Source organism: Ischnura elegans, chromosome 7 (genome assembly GCF_921293095.1).
Source record: "Ischnura elegans chromosome 7, ioIscEleg1.1, whole genome shotgun sequence".
In the NCBI taxonomy this organism is placed as follows: Eukaryota; Metazoa; Arthropoda; class Insecta; order Odonata; family Coenagrionidae; genus Ischnura; species Ischnura elegans.
The window spans coordinates 65,925,177-65,940,436 of NC_060252.1; the positions used below are offsets into that span (position 1 = coordinate 65,925,177).

A 15,260-nucleotide genomic window follows, 5' to 3' on the forward strand; every position below is an offset into this window, starting at 1 on the left:
ATGTTTTACTTTTCTTGCAGTGACAAAGTCAGTGGTGGAAATCACTAGTCCACTTAGAGTTCGTGTTGAAGCTCTTCATAGACTAATGCAGTCGTGGGCATACGATGATTATTATATAATATGTCAGGTTTACCATGGCACAAGGCCAGTGATGAGTTGCAGACCGACCAGTCCTGTTTCACAATCAATGTCCTTTTATGAACGGATAGTTTTTGACTGTTGGTGAGTAGAATTTCTGTATTCACATGATACATTTAAATTTATGTATTCAGTCAATTCAGGCTCTGTTATCCATATTATCTGCACTGAATGAATATGCAATTTTAAACTATCTGTACCAAGAATATCACGGTTTAAGAGTCCCATCTGACGGATGAAGTGTTGAGCTTGAAGTACCCTCCACGCAATACTCAGGCAGGGATTGGGAAACCTCTGAAAAATTTTCTGCTGCCATGGGTGGTTTGAAACGGATTCCTCTACTAACATTTTTTATATTTTACGGTGCACAACAGTACCAATTGATTTTTAATTGACCCATTGGTTTCGAAGTTAGCAGAGATTTGCATTGTTTACAACAAATCAATCAATTTTTGTGGTATAAACAATTTGTTTTCTGCAAACTGTTAATACTAGATCTGGCTTTATTTTATCAAAATTGCAAGTTACTGGAACTAAAACTATGGGAATACCAAGCGCTCAAAGTTGGGAAACTTGATTTTACGCGGAAAAAATTGGCACATGTTTGATAAAAAATTAAGTACAGGAATTACAATGGACCTGATGAGTTCTAAAGTATATAATCCAATTTTAAAATAAATTCTCTTTTGTATACTTTTTGTTGCATCGAAATTGATTGCTTTGTTTAGACACTGGAGCTCCTCAAACTCTTCTTGTTTTTTTTTTACAGACAGTAAGCCAATGCTCTAGCCACTGCACCTACCTGTTCCCCTAATGTTTTCTGCTATTATTGAGGGTATTTGTGTGCACCCAGTTGACCCTTCAGCGTAGCCAATGTTTGAAAGTGCTTTTACACTGACACCATCTTGCAAAATATTTGTCCCGAAACCAGTCTGAGGGCTAAGTTCATTGTTCACAGCATATTTTTGGATTGGTTCTGATAGATTGAATTTTTTTCTGGGACACGGAAAAAAGTTCTTTTTTTCATGTGTTCTATTACAGAAAGTTCTTAATCAATAAATTGCTCTCTTACTCAAATTTTATATCAGTACATTGTCTTTAAATTCATTTAATGTGATGGCAAATTATTTCCTTGTGACAGTACTCACACTACTTAGTCTAGCTTGAATTTTAGCTGTACATAACTTTATTAAATGGAAAAGCTTGTCGGCAATTTTCTCAAGAATCTCTGCTGTTTCCTGAAATCACTATGAAAGCCCAGTGTACAGCCAAAAGGGCTGTTTATTCAATGCTGCTGTGAAATAAATTGATTCAATATTCAATGGATGTTGGCAATGTAAATATAGTGTTTTATTCTCTGAACTGTTTTTAGAAGAAAATGCTATGGGAATTAATTTGAGCTAATTGGCTTGAACAGTAGGTACTGTCAATAGTGTTACTTCTAATGTGTGGCATTGATGACAGCTGGTGGTAAAATATGGATAGCCAATTACCATGGGTACTCGATCACTCATGCAGGCATAGGTTTAGAGCTTCATGGGGCTGATAAATACCATAAGACCTAATGCTATTAAAATCATCATACAGGTTGATTTGAATGAATTTTTATGCCGTTTTTCATGTTTTATCTTTGGATATATTTTTGTTTTTTTTACTAGGCTGGAGATAGAAGATCTGAAACTGTGCTTACTGCCTCGTGAATCACGTCTGGTGCTTACTTTGTACGGTAGAACATGGTTACCTGTGGAAGAAAGTGGAAATTCTAATGGTGATGCAGAAGCATCTGCAAGGGGTTTCAACACCACTGAATTAGGCTGGGTTGCTCTTCAATTATTCAACTATGATGGGTTAGTAGCATGTTAACTGCATGTTTTCTCTCTCTGTGCTTCAACCTGAAGGTTAGTTTGGTAGGTCATGGTAGAGCTTGCCCTGCTTTAAGCTACAGGTATGTGAATTTCAGCCATGGACAAGTTCACCTGTCACTTGGAGGATTTGATCTCAGGGTGGCCAAAGACTTCACCCTGGAGTTGAACATGGGATCCTTCCATTAAAAGACCAGAGCTCAATCTGAAAGGCTACCACCCTTCGGATTGCATGTTCATTGTTTGACAATTTTATGACTAATTTAGGAATGCTGGAACTAGCCACGTGATATTTTTACGGAGTCACCTGCAATGCACAATTTGTGCGAAAAATCCACAGAGAAAAAAGTCATTTGCCACTGACAAAAATATCATCAAATGGGACCTCGGTAGCTTAACTGGAAATGGGGGATCTGGGGCGGAATTCTGTACACCGTACCGACGATTGTCGGTGTCGGTAAGCCGGTCCTACCGATAAGTCTCGGTACGAGCGATTCAGGTGACACGTTTTACCGACGATTGTCGTTATCCCACCGACAGTTGTCGGTAAACCCGTCGGTATGTACCGACGATCTCAAAATGCTCGGTAGGACCTACCGACAAATTTTTAGCAACATGGCGGACTTTTGTTTACACTTTTCGGCCTAAGCTGACGATTTTAAATCATAATCTACGACGCTAGATCCGTGGAAGCGCTCTAATTGTATGTTATTTGTAATAAAAATTATTGATTAAACGCTTGAAACGTAAAATGTACATAGTGGGAGCAGTATTTAACTTTGCCAATGTTACACATATATTACATTATGCGTTCCAATAGCGTAAGGTATTTTACATTATAAATATTCCGTAATTTTAAGTATGTAACGTATTGCTTTGCTTTTAAATTACTCACAACAAGACACGATAGGTATCTATTGTTGATTCGTAAAGTTTGGATCCGAAATTAATTTATATTTTCAATAAAAACGAATGCCTATTGAGTATAGATGCACTTTCAATGAAATATATACGTGGACATTTCGTTCACTTTAGTTTTAACTTCAATACCATATGTGAGCATCTGAGAATGTGGTTTATAATGAAAATAACTCTCCTACCTTCGTAAGTACTCTTGAGATCATCAGACAGCAACGACGAAATAGAAAAAGCATATTGCTACTATATTTTATAAATGGCATCACTTAACTCCTCTCACTCTTTGACGTCGTTACCGGTGCACAAAACTTCCCGTAAAATTAATGCTGAATTTACCTCACCATACTAACCAAACACCGTACGGGACTTCAAGATAGATTTTTATTATTACTATAAGAGCACTGAGTAGGTACGTACCGTGTATTCCATCGGTAGAAAGGGGCAAATAAAAAGAATGATTGCACGAAACAAGGAAACATTTAATGAATTATTCATCATAAAACTACAAAAATTTCATTTCAACACGAGAAAAACTTCATCCTTTCAACGGTATATCACAAATTAACACTGATCAAGCATATTTAGTCAAAAGTCATATCAACGCAAAGTTTGAAATAACACACAAATGGTATCAAAAGTTAACACTTCCAAATAGATAGCGTAAAGTATGTCACTCAAGTTCACAATCACAACACTTGACGCGATGATACTGATGATACCTTCCGCGACATCCGCTGAATCTCGGTGTTTTTCTCAACGAATGTATTTTAAATAGCCCAAAATGTGAATTCAAGCGACAAAAATGTTTTCTAATTAAATAATTACCCTTGTGGAAGTATCGGACTTACGGCGAACAATGAGGCAAACGATGTAAACAAGCCGTGGCTCAAGAAGGTACATTGTTACAATACTAATAAAAATAATTTCGTCACTGCTAATCCCAAGAATACAATTATAATAAGCGTAGGTGAACAATTATGTAGCAGACAAAGTCCCCTCAAGACAATTATACTTGAAAATTCCAATACATTGAGCACCAAATGTTGCCGGTGTTCTTCTATCAACGACCGTTGAATCCTTGAATATAAAGGCTTTTTTGCTTGGGCTAGAAAAAAAAGTCCGATGGTAAATACAGCAAAATCTCGGAATACAAGCCACATCGCACCAACGGGAGTAAGAAATTGTGTTCGCAGAGTGATTAAACATCGTAAATATCTCACAAAGCAGTGATCAACTCTTTTTAACTTCTTTGCGGGCTGACGAATAACAGATGGCGTTTTCTGAGCCTCATTTGTTTAATGCAAACAAAGGAGAAATATGATTGGTCGAGGCGCCTAGCCTCGCGTGCGGGTGCCACTTTCGTACCGACAAAAGCATTACGTCACGAATTTGTCGGTTGCACCGACAATCTGTCGGTAGCGGCGTTTTGTGAATCACATTTCTATCGGTACAGAATTCCGCCCCTGGGTTTGAATCCTGGACAAGGCGAATGATTTTTTCTCTGTGGATTTTTCGCACAATTTTATGACTGGTATTTATGAGCCGTTAATTAGCTAAAATTCCATTGTCAGCCTTAGTATTTTTGATTTTTATGTACAGTCGTTGTCTTATAGATAATGAATTGTGAGATAATTTCTTTTTCTTTCAGGGTTTTTGCTCAAGGCAACTTCCTTTTATCTATGTGGCCTGTGGAGGCTGATAAAATATTGGGACCAGCTCCAGCTCCTGGGACACATCCCTTGGGAGACTTTCATCCTGTGCTAGGTGGGTGAAACTTCTACTTGAGCATTTCACTCATTGCTTTACCCACAGTGGTGGCATGAATTACAGTGAGGAACTCTTAATGCCAATGCCACTGCCACTAAGCTCTTAGTTGGTGCAGTTCACTTACTACATTGTAGTGAAAATTTGATGCATGCTCATGCCTTCATCTTCTTACAAACGAGAAATAACATAACTGATACCACAGCTATGATGATGGAGGATTCTTCACTTCACTGAGAGGAGGCAGTCACTTAGTATGTTGTCACTTACCATGCCTTGGAATCAGTTTACAAAATTTACCACTCATGATGCTGATGGCATAGCGATCCAAATTTCATGGGAAGTAAGCAATGGCTTTTAACTAAAATTTATATTTGAGAGGATATATCAATCGGAGTCATAACTTTTCAATTCTATTCCTCGTGGGTGCAAACACTTTATTTCAATATGTATTGAGATAAATAAACTACTTCACACTCTTTGCAGAGCTGCAAACATTTTTGAAAACCAACTAAAAAACAACCATAAATGTTGATGAGGGTGGAATTCTAATAAATCTAAATACATACATGGAAAAGTGAATTCTAACTATCATAATCAAAGCTTCTACATATCTATGTGGCACCTTGTAGCCCCATAAATTTTGGAGAAATGTTCAAAATTGCTCTCCAGTGAAACCTTTTATTTATTCACTTAAGCAAATAATATTTAAAAATAATTATGTTATGACTATCTAAAATCCAATGGCCTAGACATATCAGATTTCAGTGGTCTAGACATCACATCACAAGAAAAATATTAATAACTGGTTTGTTCTACATCCATTCTATAATCTTGTAGAGCTTATCAATTGCAAAGATTTTGCATCAATTTAACTTTGGACAGGATGTTATATGTATTTTATATACAGTGTTTGAATATTTTTTGCGACTGATTTCAATTGATACTTGCATTAATTTATTGATTACTTTTATGATTTGACTTTGTCAACTACCATTGATTGGCCTATGGACTATAAAATTAATTATAATTTAATTTTGGTGGAATGAGGGGAAACACTGAAATATTTTTCATAATAGGCGTGGAATGCATAATAAAGTCAATATTGTTATAAATGTTTCTGTTTGAAGTTGCTGTAACTTGCTTTTTTCTGTCCTTAAGGAATTGCTTTGCATGACTGTGAAGAGAGGGTGGTCTTTCCCTCTGAAATAGCTGATAGGCCTCCAATCATGAACGACTTCTCCTATCTTGACCATTCTACGCAGTTGAAGCTTATTGAGATTGTAGAGCAAGATATGATCACCAGGTAATAATTTTTTCTTCATGTTTATGGAATAGCATCAGTAAACTATCATAGAAACCTCAAAAGCCTTAGAACATCTGTTGACTCTTATTTCAATCAATTGAGTTCAATTTTTGCAGTGATGATGGAAGAACGCACAAAAATTTGTAATTTTCCACTATTTGAATTTTTAATTTTATATTTAAATTTAGCAACTGTCCAGTGCATGTACTTGAAGACTATGGAGAGATTTTTTTAAATAACTGTCAAAGTTTAGGAAACTTGTTAGGCATTACCAAGGCTGTTAACTGCGATTTGAATTTTTCTCATTTTTTATTCAATTGTGTGCTTTCATCCATTCCATTGCTTTAATGTATTTTAACTGGAAAATATCAATTCAGAGTCATTTAACTCTGTATTTACATTTTGAATTTCAGTTTTTTTTGTCAGTTATGTCCTCCTTTTTTCCTCAAGTCTCCAGAGGGCTAGTGATTGATGTGTGATTTGAACTTCATGCTGAAGTACAGAGCCAATTTTGTCTTTACGACTATTTTAAATAGAGTATAATTTTGGTATGACAATTTTTTTAAATTTCTGTTTTCCCTAACTTGCCCCTTCAAAATTTGCATGCACTACAGTAAGGAAGCTTTGTTGTTATGAAATTTCATGCTTACAAAGACGATCATACATCAGTTAGTTTTCATGTCAATTGTCGAATGTTGCATACTTCATATTCTTCCTCCTTTTTTCATATAATTTTTCTCTTTGTTTGAATAGGAGTCCAAGGCTGGATAAGACTGATAAACATAAGACTGAATATGAAAGAAGTGAATATCAAAGGGGCAGTGATCGACTTCTGCTATGGGAGCATAGACATTACCTTCATAGTAAACCAGAAGCTTTGCACAAAGTGCTTCTGTTGGCTCCATCATGGGATTGTAGTTGCCTTCCTGATCTACACTCGCTCCTTCACAATTGGGCACCTATTGATCCCCTGAGTGCTCTGCAGCTGCTGTTGCCATGGTAATTATTATACCATTCCAATAGGGTAGTTTCCTTCATCAAAGAAAATGAAAGGCATTGATTGCTATTCATTACCCACCATTAGTGTATTCATAGTATACAAATTATTTTGTTTTAGAAATACAGGTTTAGACAAATGGCAAGGGTCAATTTTATCCTCATTTGAAAAAGGCCAGATTGGTGCCCATGCGATGCCACTCCACGTGACGTCACAGAGACCTAGTTTCTATACAAATAGATAGGAGTTTTACATCGTCTGAGGTTACCAATGCATGCATGAGGCACAGAGCTTGGGGAAACTTGTCTTAATAATCACCTATTAAAACTGCCTAAGGTCAGAAAGTTTTCTTCGTTTGATAAAGTATTAATAATCCTTATTTAAGACAAGCACTACCAGCTAGCATGGTACTCTACCCTATTTTATATTAAATTCTGTTTCCTTATTGAAGTTATTCCTTTGGGAAACAAAGGAATGCCATTTTTGTAAGGAGTCAACAATGAAGCTCTGCCCTTTTTACAAGACTGTGGTGGTAAGAACTATGGAAAATATTTTTGTTACTGTTATTGCAACCTGGTTATGAAAAGGCTTCCATTTTAGCTGCTTGTGTGGAGCTGAAGAATAACCAATACTGAGGTCCTGCTAAAGAAAACCCATTCCTAGGAGTTCTGTACGACTTACGAATAAAGCCGAGTCTAATTTGCAGCAAAAATACAAAATTTCCATTTTCACGGATCATCATTAATTTTGATAAAAATTGGCTCATCTCTATGGCGTTTGTTCATTAACCCTTTTGTGCCGAATTCCGCACCTGTGTGGCGAGGATTTTTTTTCCTCAACTACGAATGCCACACCAGTGCGTCCTGAATGTTCTTACCCTAACCAACGAACGCCGCGCCTGTGCGGCACAGGTCGAAAAAAGTGACCGTGGCGGACACAATAGACCCACGGACGCGGTCGCCCCTTGTGATCGGCCTTAGCGCGAGCCCAGCCCCTTCTTCGGCCACTCAGGTCGACCCTTTCCTATCCTCTCCACGCGGTCAACTACTGTTATTTGCAGTGTGTTTTCCAAAAAAATATTTGTTGCTTACTTTTCATATCTATTGCTATAAATGAATTCATCTTTTTTTGCTGACCACATGGAAATTTCAAACAAAATTCTAACGTTAATATCAACGGAGTTATAGAACAACTAGTAAATATACTAAATCCGTCTATAGAAACGTTAGAACTTTGTTTAAAATTTCTGCACGCTCAGAAAAAAACACGAAATTCATTTTGAATTTAAAAAAATCGATACTAACAACAAGTATTTGCATATATTCTGCGTTAATATTTTAGCTAGTTGATCGCGGACTCGTGCTAGGAAGGGGCTTTTAATCCCTCTAGGGTCTGGGACAGAGGCCGAGGAAAAGGATCGGAGCCCCACCGAGTTGGGTCCAAAAATGTTTCGGGAGGGACCCACTGCCTTTAGTTGATGCGGAAAGGCTTCGTACAGAGGAGTAAAGAAAACTTTCAAGAGACTCGTATTGAAGAAGAATTTCTTTCAACGAAGGTCCGGCGCGAAAGGGTTAAAAAAGAGGAGTACAAACTCTCTTTTCCAAAATATTGAATATTCCCAGAGTTATGGCTCTTTGTTAATTTTTTATTTTTACTCGACTTTTTTGTTTGTTTTTGGGCCAAGTCCTTGCCTTTTTAAATGAAAACACTCCGGTAAGATTTTTGTGAGGGTGATAGGTCAGTGGAAAAACATCTTATCCATTACCATGTGAACGGTGGTGAATTGTGCATGAATTGCCATGAGATGAAATTTCCCTTTACCAGGCATCGAACCACCTTCGGTTTTCTGGGCCACTGCACAGACCTTTGCGCTATCCAGGTTCCTGAATACAATTGCCATGGGAATTCAGGAACCTGGATTGCGTTGCAGTCTGCATAGTAGCCTGGAAAATCAAAGGTCTGTGGTTAGATTGCCTGCCCAGGAGAATTATTTCTCATGGCAATTCATGTTTACACATGAAATGCTGTCTGGCTTTGCATTCATAATCCTCCCTATTCATTTCTTAGTTTTCCTGATGCGGAGGTGAGGAAAATGGCGATCCGGTGGGTGAGATCCATTGGTTGTGATGAACTGGTGGACTACCTTCCGCAGCTGGTGCAAGCCCTGAAGCATGAGGCTTGGGAGGCCTCCCCATTGGCTCATTTTCTGTTGGAGAGGGCCTTGACCTCCCCTCGTGTCTCTCATCACCTGTATTGGCTCCTCACTCAGACTCTCCCCGGCCAATCACCTCAGGTGAGTTAGAAGGTGAAACGTTTTGCATGAACTGGGTGTCCTCTCCTCTGTACAGCTTTGAAAGTGAGTGGATTCCATTGTGTCTCGAAAGTCATGGAGTGTATGTAAAAATGAAAAAAATATAAATAAATTTGAATAAATCTGCTGCCGAAGCCAAATTTACAATTTGCCTCATCCTCTTGCACATAGGTTTATCTTCAGTATTTTAACATTTAATTGCCATAAGCTTCGCACAAAATGCGCTTTTAATATGACTTGGTTTACCAAGTTGGTTCCTCAATAATGTTAAAATTCCTTTTATATCAAAATTTATTCTGTGTGTTTTAAGGTTATTATTGAACATTATTTGATCGTATTTTTACTATCTGTTTAGATGATTATTCCACAAAGTACATGTGATGAAACTGTCTGAAAACATGAGAAAGGGAGATAAGTGAAGCTTAGTGTTTGAGTGCCCTCACATGTACTTTTTTTGTGCTGAAATTCCCAATAATTTCCCAGTCTCCAAAGATCCATGGTCCGTCGAAGGAAATTGTCAAAGCCTTGAGGCAATTTAAGATGACTGACTATTTACATAAATAGTAATACATACATTGAGTCCTCGTTCTAGGTCACCCCGTTTAACTTCATTTTGCAATAACGTCACGAAAATTTTGAGACCGTCATTCTTTTATCGCACCTTCGCTTTGCGATAACGTCAAGGCTTTTAAATTTCACGTGAGAAAAAAACACGAAGCGGCAGACGTTAACACGTTCCCTGCCACGCGCCGCCATAGGGCGTCTCACATAACTTCAAATTCGAGTTAGTGAGACGCCATATGGCGTCTCGCATTGCTGCTGGACGCAACTAGTGAGACGCCAATGGGCGTCAAAGTAGCGTTTTCGTTGAATCATCAAGCGATGTATAGAACTTGAAATTTAAGCTACATTTCCTTATGCACTGACGAGACAATGTTATCTTCTGTGAAGGGAGGGTATTGGTAACACATTTCAGCTCGAATTTCATTTTTTTTCGTCTTCGGTTTCTCATGTTTTTTTCGAGAGTGCTATTTTTCAATGGCTATATCATTCTATGCTTCAAGTGGAAGCTCGAGGTATTATATCTCCACACAATGTTTCAAATTACATTTGCAGAGCTTTTTTCGTTTTTTTTCCTTCCCTCACTTGTCCCTCGTACCTAACCGAGTTTGGAGCGTATCAGTATACCAAATGTATTCTCTGTGTTTGTGCCTTCGATACGGAAGTGATAACCAGTTTAGTGAATATATCATGTGTACTCCGTCACGCATTATTGGGGGAAAAAGACGTTTTAACGAAGAAGAAATCGAGCATATGTTTCATTCTGACAATTCGGCTTCCACCAACGACCTTGAAGGATTTTCTGAAGGAGACACCGCTAATTCAGGGTGTCTAAGGAGTCGTATGAATCCTCAGAGTCAGGTAATCTTTCTTCTTCTAATACAGGTATGATTCCTTATTCCATTTTTTTTATTCACAATCTAATAACTCCTGCTCAGTGGCGCTGACTCCATGGGGCCTGAGGGGGACCGAGCCCCCCCAAAAATTCGTTACAGATGTGAGGAAAAAATGTTCATGCTTGTCAATTTTCCCCGGAGTGTCCAGATATAGTGATTCGAGTGATCAGGGTTCTAATGTCGATCATATGACTATTCTAAAATGCTTAAAAAACATAAAATTCACTACTTATAAAATTTACAGAGACAGGGTCCCCAGTTTGGGCCCCCCCAATATTTTTTGTAAGTCGGCACCCCTACTCCTGCTGTAATGTTTAGATACTTCTAGTGATTTGATTCATCCCACGCTTATGGAAAGAATGTTGTGAGATAAGTCTCATTTTGTGGGTACCATTAGGAAAAATAGGAAAGGGCTGTTAAGAGAAATAACGACTGCTAACTTAAAGAAAGGCATTTCAGTGCTATGAAAAACTTGTGGAGCAACGGTAAAGAAATGAAAAGATCAGCGTGACGTATTCATGATCTCCACCACCATCAGATAGGAAATAATCCCAACGGGGAAAGAAATCGAAGAGGGCCATGATTACTAAGCCAAAGATGGTGTTTGAGTACAATAAAATAAAGGGAGGAATTGACATTGCTGAGACCCTTTCGTTGTATCACTGCACCCATCGAAAAAAAGTAAGGTGGTACCACAAGGTGGCCGATGATGCTCTTTTTTGGGACTTGCATTGTTAATGCTTTTATACTGTGGAATGAAACACGGAATCCAGGTGCCCACATGATCTCTCTCCAGTAGTTAAGACGATAAATTATTGAAGAATGGCTGCATATTCTTCGGGATTCCGTTGTTAGGGTCTAAAAAATTGACGCACTACCTGGTAAATACAAATAACACTGAAGGAAGCCTTCGAAGTCTGGTAATTTAGAGGATAAAATTATCATAATATAAAATCAAGAATTAGTATTTTTCGCACTATTAGATATTAGCGCTGTTTCTTCATTTTAGAAAAGCCCGTGTTGGCTGTCGTGGATGTTACAAATAATTCTTGCAGACGATGAGTCGCAAAGTTGCCCTCAGTAAAGCCAAACGTGTTTCTACAAAATTTATGATCTCTCCGGATCAGCCGTACCCAAGCCTCCCAAGTATAAATCATTGCACTAATCATCTCCGGATACGATAGCAAATATTATTAAAAGCATAATCAACAATTAAAATTTGTTTTAACAGTATTTTCAACCATAGCTTTTGAGTGTACACTAAAACGTTGGAACGAAGATCCAATGGCCTGAGCCGCCAAATGGCGTCTCATCAAATTTTAGGCATTGTCAAAAGTGGGGAGACGCCCTATGGCGTCGCACGTGACTAAAGTTACAATCGATAGCGCATCACATAATGAGTCCAAATATACCGAGAAATATTAGTAACACCCGGAGATAGGCTCAATATCGTTATTGCCGTTTGGTAATAGGTTCGAAAATATTCGCCTGGCACACGCGGAAACCAGTAGAATTCGGGCCCGGCAGCGAACGTGTTAAAGGTTGTTCGTTTTGTGGGCGGTTATACAGTCTAAACGAAGTGTAAAACGGTTTCTTGTTAATTGCGATTACGGTTTTAGCAAATTTTCTGCTAAATGAATTCTTAGGTAGGTGCACAAGGTTTTACTTGATATAATGGTTTTCAGGAACCTAAAAAGTGATTTCAAGGAATTTTTCCGTGTAGAACTCTGAGTTTTTGTCGCCATTTTTTTTGCCGTGTTCACAATAATTTTGGTTCCTGTAACTGCGACGATGTTTCAGCGATGATGATGCCCAGGCGACGCTCGCTCGGGCGACCACCATAGCGAAGCCGAAGAGCAAATGCGGGAAGATACAAAAATGGAGAAGGATTTACGTTAGTGCTGCTATTGTCGTCGATGAAGACAGGAAGTCGTATTTATGCCATAGCTTGGCATTCCCATCGTAAAAAATGCCCCAGATATGATACGCTAAAATTTTTTCGCGTAGGAATTGTGAGGTCTAGGAGCCGATATTCACTTTTAACATTGTTTCTTATGGGATATTATGTTTCGATTAACGTCATTTCATTTATCGTCACATTTTTCAGGAACGGTAAGTGACGTTAAACGAGGACTCACTGTATATCATTTAATTTTCGTAAATTATGACCATAATGAAAGTTAAAGTGAAATTTTAGCTTAATAGGATTTTCCCATTGCTAGTCTCCCACCTCTCCCCATCATTAGCCTGGGTATTTATTTGGGAGTTAATTGGATTTGCCAAGTTATGCTTGTTTGGTGAAATTGAATTTGTTGTTAAAGATATCCCCTCATCTTGATAAGCATTTTCGAATGGTAGTTATTATCAGGGGCTCAGCTAGGAATTAAGGCTGGAGGGGGGGTTGTAGGCGTAAAACACTAGGATGTGTTAGGGTGTGGAATACCCGCCAGGGTAAGCGGGACGTGCGGGGGCACTCCCCTAGAAAAATTTTCGTATAAATGGTTCAAAATGGTGAGTTTTGTGGCCTTCTGAGGGATATTTTATTAATATTAACACTATTCTATAAGTAATATTAATCCAACTAAGTGAAATGAATTAAACTTGAACATTTCATCAGAGCTCCGGGGGGGGGGGGGGTTTATCCCCCAAAACACCCCCCTCACTGCACCACTGGTTATCGTGTACTAAATAAAGTTTGAGGCACTTAAATTGCCTACAAAAATCAATTTTATTTCCAATTTGATACTTATATTCGTAATAGACAGCAGATTTATTTGAGAAGATTGTTTCATGCAAAGGTAGAAAAATCATGCTATGGGGGTGAGGCTGTATTGTTGTTTTTAATTGTAGAAGATTTAAAATATGTTCCAATTAAGCATAATTTAATAGTATGGAGCAGTTAGAAGTAATATTATTAGATTGCTTTCGTTTTATGGTGAGAAATAATGTTGAAATATGTTAAAAGGGGGTGGAAGAGTAAGTACCAAGTGAAAGCGAGCTATGGCTAGAGAGAGATTTGAAGAAAATTTATGTATTGCAAGATAAGAAGCTACATCAAAATTTTCCTTTTCATCCATTCCTGAGGTAATTTACCGTGAAGTTTATGGATTGCTGTCCTGAATTAGGTTTCATACTATGGCTGAAGTATATGCATTACAAGCCGTTTGAGTTCGATCATGCTTAGGGGATTCTGAAAATGTTTGAGGTGGTTTGCCTTAATTGCATGCAGAACTACCCTTTAATAATATTCCAGGTTTCTTTGCTCTCGTTTCTAGCATTCTGAATCCTACAGTCATTGTAGGATCTTTTGGATTGATACAGTCCTCCAGGTAATCAAAGTTGGAAGTATTTGAATACAGTTGAAATTCGATTTTTTTATTGGCATGATGTCGTTGCCTTGATCTGGTAATAGTGGAGAGAGTATTTGTATATTTTTGCTTGTGAAGGTATTTTATTGCTTCATATTATGCATGCTGAATGAATATGTACTTAAAGATTTGGAAAACTGCAGAAGTTTGTGTCCAAAATGTCAAGAAAGTGACTCGACTACCCCAGTTCTCTCTTAGCATCCGAAATTCATGAAGATGTATCTGTGATTCAAAGATACTTCCTTGTCAGTATTTAATGTAAATATCTTTGTGGCAAACTGGGAAAACTGGAATAGGAGAAGAAATGTTAGTTTTAAAAATTATGTACGTAAATGATATAAAGTAAGAAACTCCTGAAAGAGAAAAATCATCATAGGATAAACCTTTTATACTTGAGTAAAATAAATGGTTAGTCAGAAATGTTAGCAGCCTTACTCATTGTTGTATGTACTAATGTGGTGATTTTTTTTTCGTTTATTGCCATAATTTGCAAGTGCAGGTGAAATATCAAGTTATCAGAGTAAGAAATTAGCTGTAGGTAGTTGTTGGAATCAGTTGTGCAGCATGCTTTGTTGTAACTGGAGGAAATATTGTTAGATGCTGATGAAATGATTTTTATCCTGGTCATGCATTTTCCGATGATAATCAGCATTGCAGATCTCCGAAAAGTGTCGCCTCATTGGAAATCAATGTGTTAAGCATGAATCACTGTTGATTCACTGTTCCGGGAAAGTTTTAATGCTGTAGAAATGTGAAAAGTCAGTGCTGATTGTATTTTTCCCAAGTAAATGAAAATGTTTTTCCTACTGAGGCTCCCAGTGGTGCCACTTCAGAAGAATTAAGTCCAAGAATGCTCGCTGTGCATTGACATATGAAATAGAAAATGGAGCTGGTTCGGCTACTAATACAGGTAGCTTACTGGTGAGCCCCCTACTGATGGCAACATCACAGTAAAGATTTTATCATTAACGTTGGGAATATTTCATTGGCAAGCACTGGGAAGTAATTAAATAGTACTAACAATATTAATAACAATAGACTTTATGTATAGTAACTTCATTTTTTACGATCTTGAATTGCTTTTTTCTTGAAATTTTTTGAGAGGTGCATCGTCTCGCTTTGGCATTTTGAATTTATAG

The 15,260-nt window shown here is 37.7% G+C and overlaps 1 protein-coding gene across 4 annotated transcripts in view; it reads left to right on the plus strand.

The window, feature by feature from the left end:
• LOC124162640 (phosphatidylinositol 4-phosphate 3-kinase C2 domain-containing subunit beta) overlaps positions 1-15,260 on the plus strand; it is a 117,259-nt gene that overhangs the window by 12,306 nt on the left and 89,693 nt on the right. For all 4 annotated transcript variants that reach the window (XM_046539232.1, XM_046539234.1, XM_046539233.1 and 1 more), the window contains exons 11-16: positions 21-222; positions 1,797-1,985; positions 4,567-4,682; positions 5,844-5,988; positions 6,742-6,987; positions 9,053-9,278. In XM_046539232.1, the coding sequence (XP_046395188.1) occupies positions 21-222; positions 1,797-1,985; positions 4,567-4,682; positions 5,844-5,988; positions 6,742-6,987; positions 9,053-9,278 (1,124 nt within the window). The remainder of the gene's footprint in view (positions 1-20; positions 223-1,796; positions 1,986-4,566; positions 4,683-5,843; positions 5,989-6,741; positions 6,988-9,052; positions 9,279-15,260) is intronic.